The 23077-nt window shown below is 37.0% G+C and overlaps 1 protein-coding gene across 3 annotated transcripts in view; it reads right to left on the minus strand.

The window, feature by feature from the left end:
- Window positions 1-3320: 3320 nt before the first annotated feature.
- LOC128866774 (putative fatty acyl-CoA reductase CG5065) overlaps window positions 3321-23077 on the minus strand; it is a 61274-nt gene continuing 41517 nt past the window's right edge. Inside the window, exons 4-9 of one of the 3 annotated variants that reach the window (XM_054107751.1) lie at window positions 9420-9618; window positions 4379-4529; window positions 4236-4324; window positions 4030-4161; window positions 3845-3970; window positions 3321-3775 (exon numbers count right to left, since the gene is read on the minus strand). In XM_054107751.1, the coding sequence (XP_053963726.1) occupies window positions 3655-3775; window positions 3845-3970; window positions 4030-4161; window positions 4236-4324; window positions 4379-4529; window positions 9420-9618 (818 nt within the window). In that variant the 3' untranslated portion in view covers window positions 3321-3654. Of the gene's footprint in view, window positions 3776-3844; window positions 3971-4029; window positions 4162-4235; window positions 4325-4378; window positions 4530-9419; window positions 9619-14299; window positions 14669-16919; window positions 17049-17128; window positions 17261-22027; window positions 22268-22526; window positions 22726-23077 lie in introns of those variants that run through there. The other 2 variants (XM_054107752.1, XM_054107755.1) reach the window with 2 other exon arrangements.

Here is a 23077-nt window from a genome sequence, read left to right on the forward strand (position 1 = left end):
GTTGTAGCGGAACCACCTGCATAATCGCCTAACAATTGCGGCGGACTCTCAATATTAAATGCATAGAGTCTCTGCTCAGCTCAAGCACAGACTAAGCACACTGACTTCCGTTACAACGAGGCATTGCCTTATAGGCAGATATGCTTAGAGGATGCACGTGCAGCCACATGACTTCCGCACAAACTGCTACATGAGGAAGAGGAAAAGACGCTTCTGCATCTTCTGTACTACTATCCCGCTCTATCCAGATACGAATTTGCCATTTGAAGTATACATGTTTTCAATGAGTTGAAAGATCTAAGCTGGATGGAAATCAGGGACCTTCTAAAGTTTCTGAAGAGTTCACATTGGTTTTTAGAGAGATAATGACCAGTTCCCTATGCGACATCACAATGACCTATGGGCCTGAGTGTATTCCATAGTGGGCAACCGTTAACTTAACCTAAGCAACAGCAAACGGACAGTAATTAGGCCCAAAATTGCACATAACGGTAAAATTCAAATAAGCCAAAAAATGCATTTAATAACATAGGTTTTGAAATAATTAACGATTTTTTTACCCAAGATCCAGACCATCTATCTATGAACAAAGAGCTAATATCCAATTTTGTATTAAAATCGGTAAATCGGTAAAACGTTTACCGAAACATTTGAATTGATGAAAAAAGTGTATGGCGATGGTTGTCTATCTCGTGCCAGAGTTCATGAGTGCCTTACACGTTTCAGAGATGGTTGTGAGGACATAAATGACAATAAACATACGGGCCGCCCAAAATCAGTAATCACCAAAAACTCCATCGAAATTGTTCGTAAATTTATCAAAAATGAACCGAAATCATCGTTGAAATTCGTGGAATCCGAGTTGAAGATCTCGAAATTAGGTAGAAGTCACAGGAAGCCATACTTGATTTTTTGCTTCTCCAAACGCGATTTTTTGGGCGGTGGCTCGTCTGAGGCCTTCCATTTGGCACTTTGACGCTTAGTTTCAGGTTCATGTTGGAAACACCAAGTTCCATCACCAGCTATAATGATACAAGATACTCAACTCCGATTCCATGAATTTCAATTATGATTTCGGTTTATTTTTGATAAATTTATGAACAGTGTTGATGGAGTTTTCGGTGATTACTGCCCGGCGCTTGGGCAGCCTGTATGTTCATTTTCATTTTTGTCCTCACAACCATCTCTGAAACGTGTAAACCACTCATGAACTCTGACACGAGATAGACAACCATCGTCATAAACTTCAAATGCATTCATAAATTCAAATGCTTCGATAAACGTTTTTCCGATCTTAAAACAAAATTTTGATATTAGCTCTTTGTTCGAAACTCTTTTTGTACCGATGACACAAACATACTGACACTTTAGATGCAATAGCTTCGCTCCCACTGAACCGAATGTCACCAAGCTTTCACTGGAAGTCAGCTAGAGATGTATGATAACTTCCAACGCACTACCTCAGTAGAAAGATGGCGCCATCAAAAACATTTTTATGACCCCAGAAACAAGGGATGTGATATTTAAACCAGCAATATCTGCAGGTGTAGCAAAAAAGTAGCATCCCATATGTCTAAATCTTTTCCCTACGAGAGCAGAGCAACTGAGAAGAAGATGCTGAGATGATTCCACTTCGTCATCAAGACAGCTTCTGCAGAAAGGACTTGAATCAATCTCAAGTCTCACCGCATGTACACCTATCGAACAATGCCCGGCAAGGATACCTACCAAATTCGAGAGCCGTAGCTTTGTTAGCCTTAGAAGTTCCTTCGAGCGCCCTCGATCTAACCGTGGCCAGAAGAATACGCGCAACTTTGCATGTTTGCGCACTCGCACAGCGCTCGTTGAGTTGATGCGAGGCCCATCTTTCCTGGAGTAGACCACATGTTCTCAAGGAAACCCCAATTCTCTCGTTTTGCGACGAAACCGTCGCCAGGGAGCCTGTGTAGCCAGCTCATCACCCCAGCAGTTCCTCCTTATGCCACTGCGACTGGTAACCCAGATAAGATTTATATGGAAGTATTCGGATGCAATCGAGGGAGAAGTCAGGCGGTCCACAACTAATTTCGAACGTATAAACAACGAGCCCAATGCCCTAATTATCGCTTGGCTGTCGGCAACAAATCCACTGTTTCCCTAAATTACAGCTACCTCCGCTTGGAAAACAGTACAGCGGTCCTGGTGCCTAAATTTGAGTTTGATGGGGAGCTCTTCGCAAAATACTCCTCCTACTTCGTGCCATGCGTAAACATATTTGCCCACTGTTTCCAGTGACAGCAGACATTTGAACCCTTTCCAGCTTCTGAACTGTCCTACCATCCTTTCCAGTGGGTTCCACCAGACAAGGACTCTGTACAACAAAATTGGCCTTATAATAGTCTTACAGGGTCTGGTACTCGAATGGCAATTAAAAAGGCCATAAATTGAGTTTGGAAAATTACTTTTATTCAATTCAAAGTAAAAAATGGGTGCAAATATGATAATACATATTAAGAATCAATTTACTTTTGCTCGATATGACCACCTTTTGCCTTGATTATGGCCGTGAAACGGTTCAGAAACGAATCGCCAGCTGCCCGAATGTGACTTGCAGGTATTTTGGCCCACTCGCGGACAACGGCTTTTTTCAGCGCCTTGAAACTGGTGAACCATTAAGTTCGGACCTTCTAAGTAGCTCAAAGGCAATAATCCATCGGATTCGCGTCTGGTGAATTTGAGAGTCATTGTGTGGACGTTATGAAGTTCGAAACAATGTTTTTCAGCCATTCTTGGTTCACTCGAGTTTTGTGGGACGGTGCCGAGTTCTGTTGAAACGTCCATGGTCTGCCACCGAAATGTTTGTCTGCCTACGGCTTCAAAGCAACCTCCAGAATATTTTCCCGATAATATATCGCATTCACCTTGATGCCAGGCTCCTTGCTCCAAACGATTGGAGAGCGCCCATCTGCGGTTACAGCCGCCCAAACCATTACCTGTGGCGGATGCTGCCTCCTGGTGGCCCATCGATGACTCAAATTCTCGTATGAACTGCCGATCAAATAAACTCTATCGTTTTAGGAGTTTATGAATTGCTCAATTTGAAAAATGTTCTCGTCAGAAAACACAATGTTCGGAAATTGACCGTTTTCGGTTAAGCGAAGCAACTCCTTCGCTCTCTCAAGTCTGACTTGTTGCTGCTTTGGTGTGAGATCATGCGCCTTTTGAAAAGAAATTTTGCACATGGAATCGCATCGTTTGGAATTAACTTGGTCCATACTATAACACTGTTCCATTGAGCTTTGTGGTCGCACACAATTGAAGAAAAAACCTCGACATTCTACATTTTCAGCGATTTCAAGTATATTTCGGTATGATTTAGGAACACTACGGCAGCAATAATACAATGTAATATCCGAACCTTAAAATAAAGTATTTTTTACATAGGTTTTGGGATCTAACAGTGAAAGCTTATAACACCAACTACAAACTACTTTCTAACCCCGTTTTGACTCATTCACTTTTGTACAAATATTTAAAAACAAGCAAAGGTTTGTCACCTCATAACTAATTATTTACAATGAAAAATAAAAAAAAACGGATAGTACTTTTATACACAAAATTGCATCATTACATAAAATTATAGAAACTTAAAAACATGAAATAGTTTTCTTTTGCTTATTTGATATTTTCCATCGTCGTGGCGCGTAGGTACTCAAGCACACCAAACTTGGAGCAAATCCAATAAAGCAGACCAGCCAGAAAAACGAACTTGCAAAACCGATCCAAAATGTATAAACTTGAAGATAAAAGGAGAATACATTTTTTAAATAAATGTGGGAGTAATGAGTTCAATTTGCATGCTTACAATTTCAGTTGAGTTCTCGACCGTGGCAGCGAGGACAGAGGCTCTTTCATTACGTACTGACGTCCACCGAGAATGCACGTACGCAAATATTCGTAGTCATCCACATCATTCATTTCAATTTTGAAACTTTTTAAAAACGCAATGTCATTCATATGTAGATATGTATTCATTAGTGCATTACTTACATAATTTTATCGCGCGCGCTCAAGATTTCTTGTATCTTTTCAAAGTTCTGGGACTTGAAATTCCAACTGCGCGTGGTGAAAAACTGCAATACTTCTAGGCCGATGGCGATGCGTGTTTGTACGCGGACCATGCTGAAAGGAGACACATTTAAATTGAAAATTGCAGCGGCTTTGGTTAAAACTTCATTGTCACATTTATCACTTACAAACGTCGCTGTCGAAAAATGGTGAGCAATAAGTCCACGATGTAGGCTGGTAGCCACATAAACATGACCACGCAGAACCAGTGATAAAGCTAGAAATGAAGGGATCAATTGAGAAGATTAAAAAATATAATAATTCAGAATACCTTGTTGGTGGTCAAATTGCCATCCGGATACCAAAGCCCGATTTCGAATGGATACTTCATTCCCAAATCTCGTCCAACATCCATAACCCATTTCCAAGTGCGCTTCTTCGCGTCCGGTACGGTTAGATTGAAAACTGGTATATTTTGCGGTCTAAATGAATTTTAGAAAGATTGAGAGTCAAATGCTGTGATAGCAACTTTTGGAAACTTAAAGTTAAAATTATTAACACTCATGTAGAAAAAAAATTATTATTTTCTAATGAATGATTTGGAGCTTCATTTATGAATGATTTTACGAATGAATGCAACGGACATTCTATGGTGAAAGTGAATCACCAAAAAAGCGATTCGGATTTAATATTTATGATTGGAGTACAGTCAGCGGCCGCCTAAGCCGAATGAGTTGGTGCGTGACTACCATTCGGAGTACGTAAGTGCGCATCTCCGTGCATGAAACACCAGAATAAAGAAAAAGTTGTTTCTAAAATCATTCGTCCGTCGGCAGGCAATGGAAAACCTCCGAGTTTATTTCTGCCATAAAAAAGCTTTTTATAAAAAATATCTGACATTCGGAGTCAGCTTAAAACTGTAGGTACCTCCACTTGTAGAACAACATCAAGATGCACGCCAGATATAGGAGAAAGAGTTCGGCCAAAAACCTACAGAAGTGTACGCGCCAATTTATTTATTTATTTTTTTCATATACAGTCAGCACCAAAATAAAGTTCACACCACATATTGATAGTTTTGACTACTTATTTATGAGCGGGTAATGAGATCCCCAATCCCAATCTTTTTAAACTGGCTTAAGTATAGGAAATATATTAGTATTTATAAAGGGTTTTCCAAAGAGAGGTGTTATTTTGATATTCAAAGAAAAATTCTATTTTTTAATATAAATGATCCGATGTTTATTTCATTATAAAGAGGAAGGTATGTCGTCAATATTGGAGAATAACTTCACGAAAATGACCACCACGACCACGCTTGTCCTGTAATATCCATTTCATGAAATTTTCCATAACCGAATTTCAAAGTGGCAGCCCTATGTCCTCGATGGCCTCACGAATTCCATCTTTGAGGTTTTGAATCGACCCTTGGCTGTTGGCTATTGGCGTCGACCTTCTCTTTCACGTGGTCCCAAAAAAAAAGTCACATGGTGTTAAATCACAAGATCTCGGTGGCCAATTGTGATCACCTCTTCGAGAGGTAACACGGTCAGGAAACTTTTCCCGTAAAAAATCAATGGTTTCGTTGCTTGTGTGGCACGTAGCGCCGTCTTGTTGAAAATAAACGTTGTCTAGATCAATACCATCCAATTCCGGTCATAAAGAATCGTTAATCAACTGTCGATAGCGCAGTCCATTCACCTGTAACACCTGTTATTGGAAAACCCTTTATAGAAACCAATATTTCCTTAAAGAACGATAATGAAATCGATAGACAGATATGTACATTGACTGAACTAATGCATGGAGCTGTTAGGGCAACAGTGGCCTACAAATAGCAAAAGTTGGGTTATTTCCAAGCGGAACATTGATGAGACTGTAGACGATTAGAAGAACGAGGTCTGAGAAGGTCTTGGCAACAATATCGTTCTCCAAAAAACAAGAAATAATTGTCTGAATGCACAGTTAAGTTGCGTTGCGCTTTTAAAAAATAAAAGGAGAGATGAAAGGATCTTCACGATTTTCTTTCTAATCTTAATCCTACTTTATTCTGTAATGTATTGCCCATTTTCCCGCGGCGGCCGCCGTAGCCGAATGGGTTGGTGCGTGATTACCATTCGGAATTTACAGAGAGGTCGTTGGTTCGAATCTCGATGAAAGACAAAAATGAAGAAAAAGTTTTTTCTAATAGCGGTCGGCCCTCGGCAGGCAATGGCAAACCTCCGAGTGTATTTCTGCCATGAAAAAAGCTTCTCATAAAAATATCTGCCGTTCGGAGTCGGCTTGAAACTGTAGGTCCCTCCATTTGTGGAACAACATCAAGACGCACACCACAAATAGGAAGAGGAGCTCGGCCAAACATCTAACAGAAGTGTACGCGTTAATTATTTATTTATTTTTTTTTTATTGCCCATTTTGATCAATGACCCTTCGTCATCTTTCAGGCAGCATCATAATCCCACGTTCATAAAACTTCTGGTTTTTATTAGCAAAAAACTGAATCAGGTATGATGTGAGATCATCATCATTTTTGAAATTTTTACCATTTAAGGAGTTTTGTTAGGATCGAAACAAAAAGTAATCTGATGGTACAAGGTCAGGTGGTGGATGTGGCAAAACATCCCAACCAAGCTCCAATAACTTTTGCCGAGTGGCCAAAGATGTGTGTGGCCTTGCATTGTCATGATGGAATACAATACTTTTTCGATTTGTCAATTTGGGCCGCTTTTCTTCAACTGTTCGGAGTTGATCGTTCGGTTGGATGGTAAGAGTTGAAAGTAGACAATTCCTTTGTAATCCCACCAAACTGATAACAAAACCATCTTTTGATGAATACACAGGCCGACAAAATTTAACCAACATTCAGACCCAGAAACCAGACTATATATTTCCGAAGGTTTATGATGCGCTGAATCCAAATCTGGCCTCAGAATTGCTCTATTAGTTTGAGTTTTCGAGATATCCTAACCTAAAAGTGCAAAAAACCCCATTTTTGCCCATATTTGAGGTTATGTAGCTTTGCAGATGTTTTCTTTCACCAAAATTAAAGGATGGCATCTTTAAATACAATCCTTCTTTTTTCAAATGGCGTTTTGTTTGCTCAAATATCATTTTTTTTCGCAGAGATATCGCATTTTGAAATTTTCATGTTTCGAAATTTTCCTACACCTGAAAATCGATTACTAATTTTCTTGAATTGAGTCTTATTTTTCTTAAAATTTTGTCTCACACCATAAGTGTGCTGACTCACTACATCCCTACACTATCCAACCTTTGGGTACCGAGTCACACACAGCCCTAACCCCTAGAAACCACCCCTATCATACCGCGAGCAGGCTAACCCACATAACCGCAAGCAGGCTTTCCCACAAACTCCAAATTTACATACTATTAATCCATATATTTCAGGCCCTCAAACCCAAGAAAATTAGTAAGCGACTATATCATGTCTATGTTATCTTAATCGATTTTCAGGTGTAGGAAAATTTCGAAACATGAAAATTTCAAAATGCGATATCTCTGCGAAAAAAAATGATATTTGAGCAAACAAAACGCCATTTGAAAAAAGAAGGATTGTATTTAAAGATGCCATCCTTTTATTTTGGTGAAAGAAAACATCTGCAAGGCTACATAACCTCAAATATGGGCAAAAATGGGGTTTTTTGCACTTTTAGGTTAGGATATCTCGAAAACTCAAAGTAATAAATTAATTTTAGTTATCAATCCGAATTTTGCATGGACAGAGAAGCAGATATTAGTTTAAATTATTTCGGATACTTTTCCTTGTAGACTAGTGATATCAGCTTTTAATGTTGTTTGAGTTGGTTCACCTGGCCTGCTCCACGATCTTTTTCGCTTGATATTTTGGTAAACAACCCATTTTTCATCGTTAGTTATCAGTCGCTTTAAAAAGGGATAATTTTCATTACGTTTCTTTAGCAAATCGCAGCTGTTAATGCGTTGCGTTAAATGCGTTTCTTTCAGTTTGTGAGGAGTTTTGAGTTTTTGAACATAGCCAAGTGGTTTTAAGTGATTTTCATTGCATGTAAGTGACACATGAAGCTTCTCTGCAATCTCGTATTACGTCTGCAAACCTAAAATTCAACTGAAGGCATCTATGAGTGAAATCTGCAATTACTTAGTTGCCAACCCAATACTTTCGAGCTTTGTATAAAAGTTAAAAAACTTCGGCAAATGTTCATTAAAATTTCCAACTTTTCTTATAGTTAGCAGTTTTATAGATCACTGAATTTTTGACACTGATTTTTGAGTATTATTTTTCGGATGTGGTCTTGTGCATATTTTTTTATTTTACGCCTACTCCACATTTTTTTATAATAGAAGAAAACACAGAACCCCCGATTTTCAACCACTTCAAATTTGCACTTTGTTATACTCAAATTTAATGGGCTGTTGATAGCCTAAGTTCCTTTTTTAACTCTGATTAAAAAGGTTTGAAATTGTAATTAAAAGTTTTATATTTTTTATAAATCTTAGACAAAGTTTGAATTATATGATATTTATTGAAGAATGAGTTATACTTTTACAAAAAATTGATAAAAATTAAAAAAAAAAAACGAAAAGTAGTCAATGCTGATCAAAACATCGAGTTGCTAATTACGTGCACGCCACCGTACATGGTTAGTAGAATAAGTAAGGACAAGTTCACAGAAAGGGGACACCTGGCACCACCTTTATGCGCGAAATTTATAAGCATTCAAGTTTGCGATAAATCTTTTCATTTTTAAACCCAATGTTTACCAAGGTGCACAGTCTCTTTAGCAAAGATATGCGAAAGCCTGTCATTGGCAGAGAACAACAGAGCAAAATATTTATAATAAATAAGAACTCTAAGAGTATGCAAATATTGCGGAAGCAAATTGGTTTCAATGTGGATAGTATAATAGGGCGTGTTTGCAGGTAAATATATCAGTTTTTCAATGAAGAAACGCAAAAGTCTCTCTACTGGCTCATATAAGTATATTTTTCTACACCTCTAACCTGTGCACCAACACAAACATAATTGAACTTGAGCACACATAAAAGATTTTAGTTTTTTAGAAATGGAAATCTGAGGGTTATTTATGTATTTTAGCCATGTAGCATTTATTTATGTGCATTGTCTGCTGAGCGGTGACCATTATTCGAATAAATATTGTAATGAAGCACCAAGAAAAATGGATGCGATAGTGAAATTATCAATGACTGAAGTCACGCGGATTCCATAGCTAATCTGATATTTGCTTTTATTATAAGTTTAAATAATTTCTTTCTAAAGTCGACTTATACGGTTAATGCTTGTGACCGACCACAAATCTATAAAATGCGTGATATAATTTGTCCTGTGAAATAGCATTGCAATGTAATTTTACCTTTTCTCCATGGTACTGAACCGATATGGTAACAAAATGAATCCATTTATAGCTATGTCGACCGGTATTATCTCCGACCGCAATTCACCATTGCACAGCATTGAACGTATGACGCCCTTTCCAGCACCAATCATAACACCAGTGGGTCCATTTAGATTGTCCACCCAACCGGGGACTGGTTCTTGTACGGCTGGAGTAACTGTTTGTGGAATATTTATTTTATAGAAATTAATTAATAATTGAATATAGAAATTTTAAATTTACATGTATTAATTTTTTTTAGTTTTAAATTACTTTTATATACAATGTAAAGGTAGTGGAAGGTATTGCAAAAAAAAAATTTTGAGAGCGTTGCCACCGGAAGTTTTGTGCAAAGTTGCAATTTATGATAAATTTTAGTTCAATATTAGGATAGGTGGCAACGCCATAAATAAATAATTTTGATTGAATGTTTGTTTATTCTTTTTAACCATTATATTTATTCAAGCCTCTAATTAAGTTATAGTGTTAATTTACATTTTTATTTAAAATTAGGTGGCAACGCCATTCAAAAAATAATTTTTGTATACCACTTTCTCAATCATAATTTTCCTGGTACCCATGTTTTATTACTTAATTTATCTATTTAAGTCACATTTATTCCAAAAAAAATTTTTTGAGAGCGTTGCCACCGGAAATTTACGGCAAAGTTGCAATTTATCATAAATTTTAGTTCAATATTAGGATATAGGCTTCGAATGAATGATTTAAGTTCATTTGTCATTTTCATCTTAAGAAACAGATGGCAACACCACAAAGAAATAATTTTAGTTGAAACATCGTTCATGCATTTTCACATTTGTTCAAGCCTTTAATTAAATTACAGTGTTAGCTCAATTTTTATTTAAAATTAGGTGGCAACGCCATTACATGTTTTTACTGGATTAAAGCTATATGTGCCATTATAATGATGTATGTATATATAACTTTTACAATTATTATACTTTTGTAATCAATTCTTTAATTTCCAAAAAAATACCTGGCAACAACAGCTAAAAATATTTGTGTATTGAAGCTTGTTTAATATTATTCATTTGATACCTAACATAACATCATAGATATACCTTAATATTGAACTGAAATTTGTGTTAAACTGCAACTTTGCAATAAAATTCAGGTGGCAACGCTATCAAAAAAAATGTGTTTTTAAAAATTGTTAACATGTCCACAGACGGCGAACATACTGTGGGAAGGCCCTTACAACCCTTAAGTAGGCTACAGACGGCGGACCCGGTGGTCTAGAAATTTCAAAAAAACGATTTTTTGTTTTTTCGATATTTCGAAAATATAGTATCTTAAGAATATACTCATGTACTTATATTTTCATGCAAAAATTCCCAATATTATAGCTTCCACAGCCCATTAACCGCGTGCTCCTGTACCTCAAATTCTAAACTCATTTATCTCGAAGCGACTTTTTTCGGCCTGGTGTTATCAAAAAAAAAATTCTACAACCGAATCTTCTGAAACTTGAATATGTTGTTGAGACAATCAATGGGTATCGCCAGTACTAGAATCATATTATTATTTCAATTATTTTGTATTGTTTTGATTAAGAAACTGAAAAAAAGCCGATTTTTAGAATGTCAAATTCAAAACCGCGCCATGTTGTCAAATTTGTTTTTTCTTTTATTCTAGTAGGGGGACATAGCTACAGGCATACTGACTAATAATATTACTTTTTTTTTTGGTTTTTGTGTTTCAGATAAATAGGAAAGCCAAAATGGTCAACACCGTCCACGTCCAATTTTTCGGGAGAGTCAACTTCAGTGCCATTTTTTAAATTATTAAATTAAAAAGAAATTGTTTTTCTCATTTCCTCATGTAAAAGCAGTTAACAAAAAGCTTAAAAAATTTAAATATGGTTCTTCATTTTTTCTATTGTAAAAAAATTCCTGAAAATACCCTAAATTTTCGAACTCTAGACCACAGTAACCCCTTAAACCACGCATACTTATTGTCCATTACTACTTTAATAATTATGAAAATTGAGCTAACCTTATTCAAAAGAATTTCCGACTAGAAGTTGTTTAAAATTCCTACAATTTCATAATCATATTTTGTTATTTTAATGAGTTTTTAAGGGAGCAGATAGCTGTAAAATTTCAAAAGAAAAATTTTGTTTTTTCATAAAATGTTAATATAATCCTTTAAGAATATGTCAAAAAAAATTTAAGAACATAAGTTTAAGTATTTCTTATATTATAGATAGTCAACCGTGACGACTCTATTCTTTGCGTTCGAGCGCTGGGAGAGGTTGAATTTTCATGTATTCAAACTTTAGACGCGTTTTTCTCTAAAAACTATATTTTTCGAATTGGCGTACACGATAACTCGAAAAGTTATTGACCGATCTCCCTGAAATTTTGCACACTAATTTTTTATGATATTACTTTCTATGTGAATTTACCATTTGAAAATTTTTCGAAAAAATAATTCCTTCGAAGCAAAAATAGTAGGAAAATTGGCCCAAAATTCATTTTTCTAAGCATTTTATTCTGCGAATTTTTTTATTCCATTTTTTTTTTCGTATAGAAATTATGATCTTAATAAATAAAAAAATTTTTGGTTTTTTGTATTCAAAATGCTACAATGCCCGCCGATTGAGAAGCCCCGCTGTGACCTTCCTGGAAGAATTGAGTGTACATCCGCCCTTTTAAATGATTAAAATAAAAAAACAATTTTTATATTATTTTAATGTATAAATAAACTGTATGCCAATTTTGAAAAAAATATATTGACTTCTTCATTTTAAATAATTTTAATGGAAATCAAGGAAAATATGGCCGTTTACAGGTATATGTCCCCTTAATAATTTGAAATAGGTGGTAACCTCGCCAAAGGTAGGAATAATTCTATTACCAAGCCTGGTCAGAAGGTCCTTCTTAAATTTGGTTTGCGATCTTTGAATTTTTCTGAGCCTACGCCTTCTTACAATTCTCGCCTGCTTCTAATAAGCCTTAAGACTCTGGAAGCTAGGCGAACTGCACTCTCACTGTGCTTTATGTTTATGCTATTGATGGCTCTTTAGATTATTATTCTTCATTAGATAGTATCAATTTTAATATTCCGCAATAAAGCCTATGTGTATTACCCACTTTTTATGTTGCCAACTGGAAAGCTGAGTATGCACATAATGCCCCAATTGCGCGCACTCAGTGAATTAAATACGATCTCGAGTTCTCCATAGTCACCTAACCATGCTCCCACTACCAACAACACACACTTCCTTACTTATTCTCTCCATATCTCTCCAGTTTATGTTCTCACGTCTCTTCTTCACGTTTCTTAATTTGCTCCCTTACTGACTCATCTTTTCTTTAATGACATTATCTAAACAAATATATTTCTCTTTACTATGATACATAACAACAACAATTTACATTTTTACTCTCACTATTAGTTGCTCACATCCATTTGTGGAATAATATAAAGACGCACGCCACCAATAGGAGGAGGAATTCGGCGAAACGCCCAAAAAGGGTGTACGCGCTAATTATATATAGATATAAATATATATTAGTTTTTAAGCTCATATAGTTCTCAAATAATATAAGAATTCTAAGAATAATACAATCTTGGAATCATTAATAAAGCTACTTTCGAAAAGATCGGATTATTATTATATCCATTGATTTTACTTAAGAGAAATATGAATTTGTTATAAGTTTGGACTTTCCTTTTAATCTCTTACTTTCATAACTTTTTGTAATACATTTTTAGTGCTTCTTGTAATAACTTTTTATTTGTCTCTAGTCTGTAAGAAACTTGTGCCTCTTACTTGAATCTGTAGACTAAATTTATGTGAATAAACTGAATAAGCTCAAAGGAATTTTCAGGAATAATACGCATTAAGATTAGCTTAAAAAAATAATAAAATATTGTTTAAATGAAATCTTTGGAACCATGCCCAAGATTTCTAGTGTACGTAAGTAACTGTGTACTTATATATACGAGTATATAATATTAATATATAAAGAATTGTTAGTTTAAAGTAATAAGATAAAATATTACTTTAAAGTCCCCGCCTCAATTGAAATGTTGTGTTTTGGGTGTTTCCTTAAAAGCATGTAAAACGGAAACGAAAAAATATTTTTTACTTTTGTCTTGAGTATTTTAATTTTTGATTCATTGTTAAAGAATAAAAATTTTTTTTGGTCATACGAGGCTCGTTCAAAAAGTTGTCAGACTTCAATAAATGGGCTTCACATGAGCAATGTACACAAATATAGCCGGTTCAACTGAACCGATTTTGATGAAATAAAATTTAAATGACGTAGAATTGACCTTCGATCTTTTGGAAAAATAAAATTTTAGTATTTTTTTCGGACCTTTAAAGTCAAAAAAGGGTCAAAAAACGGGTTTTCATCTATGAACGTCCACCATTTTGTCAAGGTATATTTTATTTTTAAAGTTCGCAATTCACACGATAACGCCATTTATGCTAAATAAGAACCTTCTTGTCTTTTTGATTTCAGACACCTGTGAGTCTCGGAATCCATGTCGCCAGCGGCATACCTTTTTTGGAAGACCATTTTTTAAAAGCTGACAATTTTTTGAACGAACCTCGTATGGCCAAACAAAAATTTTTATTTTTTAACAATAGCTCAAAAAATAAAATGCTCAAAACCAAAATAAAACATCTTTTTTCCTTTCCGTTTTACACGCTTTTAACGATACACTCAAAAACACCATTTTAAATGAGGCGAGCGCCTTCAAGGCACATTTGCCTCTGGAAAAACTTTTATGTGCTGAAAATCAGTTTCAAATTCTAATTGGAATAAAACAAAGCTTACATAGACTTTTTTAATTAATTTTTATTTTATTATAAAACCCTATTTGTAAAAAAAACCTACAAAAAATGCATACATATAAATTTCATTATCAACAACGAGGAACTCTGTGTGTTCTTTTTTATAAAAATGGGGGATAATTTCCTCACCTATACATATACACACATTCACCTGAGTTGTAAAATAAGTATGTACAAATATGTATGTATATGTATGAGTATTAAGAGAGAGGTAGGCAAGTAATTGTTTTAAAAAGGAGTATTTTTCCGAACTGGTAGGAAGATAAGGAAATATGTAATTTTTTTAATTTATTGCTCTTTGCCTGAGAACAGCGCCAAAACGCCAGTCCATTTGAGCAGATAATATACGAAGAGTCCCACAATAACGGTTTTGCAGAAACGATCGATGCCATACATTCTGAAAGTAAAGAGAGTGAGAATTAGTCTTAGTAATTAAAGAATAAAAGAGAAGGAAAGTTTTTGAATAAATTGAAATTTCATAAAATATACTGATATGCCTTGAAACGTACGATTGCAATGGAATTAAAAAAAAATTCAAATGGAAATACATCATTTACATCATAGGCAACGTTTTAGTCCAAACTATTTTCATTTTTTTTTGTTCAAAGTTTTAAACCAAATTTGAGTAATTTTGCTTTGTTTTTGTCTGAGATATCACGGTTTATTTCTTTCTGAAAATTACTGATACATGAGAGGTGGGCGTGGTTACTGACCGTTTTCGCTCATTTTCAGTCCCAAACTGCCTTAGAAAAAGCGTATATACCTATGAAGTGAAACTTTCAGCTATTAGTCCATAGATGTCGCTAGAAGTATTGTATTTTTAAACCTTCCCAAATGTCTGCTTTTTTCGTCTGTCATCTGTCAACAGTATTCAGTTCATTATTTGTTACGTTTCATACAACAATGCATATTTGTCGCTCTTAAAAATGTCGAATTTCGTGCCTTCAAACTACGATTTGCGGACATCGTGAAACCACTTGGGAAATGCTGCTCTTCCGGTTCAAAAGGAAGTCTTTTTTGCATCGAATCGTTACGGGTGATGGAAAATGGGTGCATTTTTCCAATCCTAAGCGTAAACGATCGTGTGGACCACCCGGCGACAAGCCAAAAACAACGGCCAAACCAAATCGCTTCGGCCGCATGGCAATGCTGTGTGTTTTCTGGGATCAGCGTGGTATGATTTGGTACGAGCTATTAAAACCAAGTGAAACCACGCTGTTAGTTTTGCCTTCTCCAAACTGGATAAAAAGGCAAAGCGAATGGGTCTGGTGGTGAACGAGGACAAAACGAAGTACCTCCTGTCATCAAACAAACAGTCGGCGCACTTGCGTATCGGCACCCACGTCACTGTTGACAGTTATGATTTCGAGATTGTAAATTACTTCATATACTTAGGAACCAGCATTAACACCGATAATAATGTCAGCCTTGAAATCCAACGCAGAATCTCTCTTGCCAACAAGTGCTACTTTGGACTAAGTAACATAGGCAACTGAGTAGTAAAGTCCTCTCTCGACGAACAAAACTAACACTCTACAAGACTCTCATCATGCCCGTTCTAACGTATGGCGCAGAAGCGTGGACGATGACAACATCCGATGAAGCATCACGTGGAGTATTTGAGAGAAAGATTCTGCGCAAGATTTTTGAACCTTTGCATGTTGGCAACGGCGAATGTTGCAGGCGATGGAACGATGAGCTGTATGAGCTTTACGACGACATAGACATAGCGCAGCGAATAAAGATCCAGCGGCTACGCTGGCTGGGTCACGTTGTCCGAATGGATACGAACGCTCCGGCTCTGAAAGTATTCGATGCGGTACCAGCTGGTGGTAGTAGAGGAAGAGGAGGGCCTCCTCTGCGTTGGAAAGATCAGATGGAGAAGGAATTGGCTTCACTTGGTGTGTCCAATTGGCGCCGGTTAGCACGAGAAAGAAACGACTGGCGCGCTTTGTTAAAATCGGTCAAAATCGCGTAAGCGGTTATCGCGCCAATTAAGAAGAAGAAGAAGAAACAGTTCACGATGCACGCTACCAACGACAATTAGCCGATTTGAACAGCGCTATACACCGAAAACGCCCAGAATATGCCGATCGGCGTCACAAAGTAATTCTTCTTGATGACAATGCACCGCCACATCGAACAAGAGCCACCCGGGAATTGGTGGAGTCGTACGATTGGGAACCGCTGGTGTATGCGGCTTACTCACCAGACTTGGCGCCTTCCGATTCTCACGAAGAAGCCAATTCAAGCTTCAATTCTCACGAAGAAGCCAAAAAATGGCTCGATGATTAGTTTGCGGCCAAAGACGGCCAATTATTTTGGCGCGGCATCCGCAAATTGTCTGAGAGATGGAAAAAATGTGTCGCTAGCGATGGCTATTATTTTGAAGATTAAATTTGTAACCATTTTTTGTTAATAAACGTTTGAAATTGAAAAAAAGTCTCATATCATAGGTATACACCTAAATTTTAACAAATCACAACAATTTTTGCTTGAGTTATCGTGCAGTCGAATGAACACACAAGGCTAAATCGAATCCTCTCATAGTTTTTGATCAATTTTTTTATGCAGTTACGTAAAAGAGATATATGTATAAAAATTACAATATCTTGGCGACAAGTGCTCTGGTATAAATATATACTCACATCTTCTGATGGAATCTGGCCTTTGGCAAGTCCTCATTCTTTTCTTTTAAAATGTATTCACGTCCACCCTTAATGCAACTAATTATGTACTCTTCTTCGGTGTGATCGGAATTCATGTCCATGTTGAAGCTGAATTATTTAGATAAATATTGAAAATAATAATACAAAATTTAACTTTTCGATATGCAACCAGTTTTCATAATGCTTACATGGCCTTATCCTCCACCGATAGGTTTTGCCACAAACTGGCAAAATTATCAGACTTAAAGTACCAGGGATGGAGGGTGAAAAATTGCAAAACTTCAAGACCGGTGGAGATTTTGTTCTGAACGCGCACCATGCTGAAATGATGAAAAAATAATTAATAATTGAATAAAAAAATAATAATTGATGATGAAGATATAATTTAGGGATACCAGCGGTTTCAGTTGAGAGTTTTATTTTAATGTGACAAGCTTGAGTTGTCACTCTTTGACGTTTGAGTGGCTACATTTACTGTAGATGAAGAGTGGTACAAATGCAAGTTTCTAATTATATTATTTATAAATAAAATGGGTAAAGAAGGTAAAAACTGAATTGAATTAAATAAGATGAAATAAAATAAAATAAAATAAAATAAAATAAAATAAAATAAAATAATTAAATAAAAATTATCGCTAACCGAATATATGAACACTGTGAAATTAACAGCATTTTATGTGAAGAACAGAAAGGTTGCAGGAAGCGCACAATGGGCTGTAAAGATCAGTTTATTATAGACACTGTAATAACAGGAGTAGCTCTGAGAAGAAGGCGGAATTTAAGCGTCGCGTTTATTGACTACAAAAAAGCTTTTGATTCAATGCCGCATGATTACCTATTAGAAATTTTAAGAATATACAAAATCGACGCTGCCACTGTTGCCCTCTTGGGCCGCATAATGAGCAAGTGGAATACAAAACTGGTTCTAAATGGAACTGTTTCAAACAGGGGATGCCTTAAGCCCCCTATGGTTCTGCATTGGCCTCAACCCGCTTAGCAGGCTTCTTACACATAAGCAAAACGGCTTTACACTTAAAACAGAAATAAGAGAGCATACGTTCAACCATCTTCTATTTGTTGATGACTTGAAACTTTACGCAAACAAAAAGCATAAGCTTCATGAGCTAATAGATGTGACTAAAGCTTTCAGTGATGACGTAGGAATGGAATTTGGGACAGATAAGTGCAAAATAATACATCTAATTAGATGTCAGCTTGATGAAACCGAAGAAAACTACGCAGTAGATCAAAATATTATTATAGACAACTTGCATAGCAGCGAATCTTATAAATATTTAGGATTTCTGCAACTTAAAGGAATCAACCACACGCTAGTAAAGCAAAACCTCATTAAAAAATTTGAGGCACGACTGAAAGCCGTATTAAAAACTAGTCTGAACAGTGGAAATAAATGCAAGGCAATCAATACCTGGGCCATACCCCTTTTGACATACTCGTTTGGAGTAATAAAATGGTATCAGACAGACATCCTTCGGATTGAAACGCTGATACGCACCACTTTTACAAAGTTTCAAAGCCATTACCCTCAAAGCGCTGTGGAAAAAATATCCCTTCCTCGAAACGTTGGTGGGAGAGGAATCTTCAATATAGCGCGTCTACACTTCTCGCAAACTTTAAAGCTACGTACATATTTTCTAAGCAGCGAGTCCCATCTATTTAAAGCTATCGCTATGGCAGATAATGGCTTTACCCCGCTAAGTCTGATGGAGCAGGATTTCCCAGTACCTGAGGGGGTTAAATCCCCAGCAGAAATGATCGCAACATGGAAGGCAAAAACAATACTCGGGGCCCATCCCCATGATCTCGAATTGGAATGGATAGACGCACAATCATCCATTTTATGGTTGAAAAGAGGAAAGCTATTTTCTGAAACAGAAGGTTTCGCAATCGTTATCCAAGACCGAGTTATTCCAACAAAGGAATTTCCGAAAGTCGATGCATGGCGAAGCAATAGAAGATAGGTGCCGAAGGTGCGGCATTTACGGTGAAACAATCGACCATTTAATTGCTAGATGTGGCGTACTTGCCCCCCGTGAATATGTCATGAGACATAACAATATAGCAAAGATCCTTCACCAACAACTTGCGATAAAACACGGTCTATAACAAGCAGAAGTCTTATATTTAAAATATGAACCAAAGGCAATATTGGAAAATGCAAATTTTAAACTGTATTGGGACAGATTTATTTCTACAGATCAAACCGCAGCTGCCAACAAACCTGACATCATCTTGTTCGACAAGATAAATAAAACAATCGAAGTAATCGATATAGCGGTGCCCCTTAATCGCAACATCCAAAGCACATACTCCACCAAAATATCGAAGTATGCAGCTTTGGCCATAGAACTGAAACGGATGCACGAAGCGAGGAAAGTGAATAGAATTCCAATAATTATATCGTCCACTGGATTAGTGTCTAAGCATCTAATAAAAAACTTGAAGAAGTATGATTGCCAACACCTTTTAGAAGACATGCAGAAGTCGACCATACTGGACACATGTGCAATAGTTCGTAGATTTTTAAATATATTATTTAAGCAATAGTAATCGCCTGGGCGTAGAAAATGGACTACGCTCCACCAGAGCACAATCCCTTGAAAATTTTATCCGGGATGTGTAACCTCCAGCCGAGATGGATTAAGCTTAAAAAAAAAACAAAAACAAAAAACGAATCTGCGCAATTGGATCGATGGAGAAAATAATTCGTGGAATCAAGCGCTACAAGTGAATGCTCCAACGTTGAAAGTTCCGGCTTACTCCTCAAGGAAATCGCAAAAAATGCGACCACAAGTCTTATTAGACATGTACAACGGCTGCCTAAGAGAGGGAACTTACCTAAAAATCTAGAAAAAGCAGCAGCTCGTGCTAGTAAGTAAGAAGAAGGCAACCCGAACCTCCAATCATCATATCGGCCATTATGCATGCTCGACACAGCAGGCAAGCACCTTGAAAAACTAATTATGCCTAGACTAGTCGCAGTCATAGACAACGCCGGAGGACTATTAGCAAGGCATCACGGCTTTAGACGCGGAAAGTCTACAATAGAGGCAATCGAAACTGTCATAAATAGTGTAGGAACAGCGCAACAGGGCAGTAGAAGAAGCATAGTCCTCCTTGCCATCTGAGATGGAAAGAACGCTTTCAATAGCGTAAGATAGGCGGTGTTAGAGCAAAAGTTCGAAATTCCGGCATACCTACAATGCATAATGAAGAATTATTTTCGAAACTCGTCTATCAAACTCCACAGGGTTCTTGTTGTATAAAAGTCACATTCGGAGCGACAGAATTATCAATTCGCGGTCCCGACTTGTAGAACATTAGTTATGACAAGATATTTCGCAGCAGTCATCACAGCAAAAAACGTTGACGAAGCTCGTAGAAAACTTAACCAAGTAATGATACAAACGCAAACATGGCTAGATTCACGTGGTCTCAACTTAGCCACTGACAAAATGGAGCTAATACTTCTAACGAAGAAGCACATCTTGTTAGAATTCAGCATGCAATCTCGCTCAAATACGCTAATCACAAAAAAAGTCCTAAAGTACATAGGCATAAGACTCAAGACTAACCTTCTGGGCCCAAATAAAATACGCAGCAGAGAAAGCCGCTAAGATGGCATCCTTACTCAGTAGACTGATGGCAAACATATGGGGTCCAACCCAAAAAAAACGGGAAATAATGATGGCTACCACGCTCTCCGTCCTCTTATACGGAGCTGAACTGTGGGCAAATGCGCTAAAGGTAAATCACCGAGGCAAGCTCTTAGCATCGGTACAACGAACGACAATCCTGAGAGTTGTGTCCGCCTACCGCACAGTATCAGGGCCAGCTGTTCAAGTAATAAGCGGTTCAATACCGATCGACCTACTATCATTTGAAAGGAAAAAGCTAAAAGACGTCGCCACATGGAACAGCAGGAGCTTCGATGAAGTGAATTTTTATGCAACCCAAATGCTTCCAGAAATACCTGTTCATAATAAGGAAAAGCGAACACCACAAATGCATATACGGGGATGCCGCTGAACACACCTTTTTCCAATGCACGCGTTGGGAACAAGAACGTCGAACGCTGGAGAATGCAGTCGATCACATAACCATTGAAAATGTAATCGACAAGATTTTTTCGCGAAAAGAATTATCCGCATAAAAAAGCGGGGCCTGGACGCAGGCACATAGGCATAAAAAAAAATAAATAATTGGCGCGTACACTTCTGTTAGGTGTTTGGCCGAGCTCCTCCTCCTATTTGTGGTGTGCGTCGACTCCGAACGGCAGATATTTTTATGAGGAGATTTTTCATGGCTGAAATACACTCGGAGGTTTGCCATTGCCTGCCGAGGGGCGACCGCTATTAGAAAAATGCTTTTATTAATTTTGCTTTCCCCGAGACTCGAACCAACGACCTCTCTGTGAATTCCGAATGGTAATCACGCACCAAATCATTCGTCTACGGCGGCACATAGGCATATATCTTTGTAATAAGGAAGATGGAACGCCATACTGAAGTAATGCGAAAGCTTTTCCAGGCTGGGCGACGGTTCCAAACGAGGGAGAGTTTTTTAGTTCCCGGACATGCGACGGCAGCTTTGATGATGCATTAAGCAGACCCCCGCATCCGGGAATCCGTGTCAGAGTAATTTGACGCCAATGACCAAGCAATTCTACTTCCTCTCTACACTGCGAAACTAGTTTGGCACTGGCACTTTATGGCGACGAAGTTCGAGACTGTTGTTCAGTAGCAGGGTAGTTTCACTAACGTTGTGCAAAGATTCATTTCAGGCAAGACATATTTTCAATACGTGCACTGCTAAACTTCGAATGGATTTTAGCGGCAAACACATTTCGTTTAGCAAAAAATTATACTGAAAATTTATAACAAAATTTCTAACCACTAAGAGCTGTCAAAAAACCTAAGTTCTAAAAAGAAACTTGTATTTGGACCACCCTCTATTGTACCGTATTATATAAATTCTCATCACGTCTATACTTTGATATTAATAAAAATACCCTGTTAAATTGAATATCCCACTCAAACACACCGCAAATAGAATAACAGACTTACAATCGCTTCTGTCCGAATATCAAAAGCAAAAAGTCCAAAAAGTAGGCAGGCAACCAATGGAACATTAGCACATTGAATTGATGATACAACTTGTTGGTGGTGATAACAGCATCGGGATACCAGAGACCCACATTGAGTGGATATTCGCGCCCCAAACGCTTGCACATGCCAATAACTTCACCCATTTTCGTCTTGCGATGATCGGCATTTGTGATGTTATAGACTGGCACCTCCGCGGGGCTGAAAAAAATAATACAAATAAATAAATAAATAAATAAATAATTACTACGAAATTTGCAATCCATCACCCCAGTTCTAGAGTACAAACAGCACCACATTTTGAACGCTTTTAACGGTTATTCTCCATTGAGTTTATTAAAAGTCTTCAATTATTAAAAACAAAATTTCGCTCCAAAATATTGGAAACTTGAGTTCGTTGACTCTAGAACAGGGGTAAATAATTTGTTTAAATATCATTTTATGCGTTGATTTCACTAACCGTCTTCTGCTCTTGTAAAATTCGTATGGCATCACAATCAGACCGTTGATGGCATAATCGACGGGTATGACTTCGGAGCGATTTTTCTCGTCAACGAGCACCGAACGTATGACACCTTTGCCAACGCCAATCATTAGACCTGTGGGTCCATTTAGATTGTCCACCCAACCTTTTTGTGGCTCAAATGCAGCGGGAGAAACTGCACATTTGTTGTCGTAAGAGGATTATTGGAAAAAAGTTAGAAATAATAAACTTATTTTAAAAACATTTCATTGAAAATTCTTGAAACACACAAATATTTACCAGTGAACCGCGCCACAATAATTTTATTAGTTGGCTGAGAGATGTATGTATGTATGTATGTATGTATGTAAGTATATGTGGTTGTGTGAGTAGGTGGTTGTTGGGTGTGAGTGAGATGTTGATTGCGCTTGTGTGAGTTTGGTTTCAATTTACATGCATGAGTCTATTGAGAGTGTGTGAGGTTTTCCTAGTATATATTTATGTATGTATGTGTGCGTATTTGTATAAAGTAATAAGTAACAGATTTT

Source organism: Anastrepha ludens, chromosome 6 (assembly GCF_028408465.1).
Source record: "Anastrepha ludens isolate Willacy chromosome 6, idAnaLude1.1, whole genome shotgun sequence".
Lineage (NCBI taxonomy): Eukaryota > Metazoa > Arthropoda > Insecta > Diptera > Tephritidae > Anastrepha > Anastrepha ludens.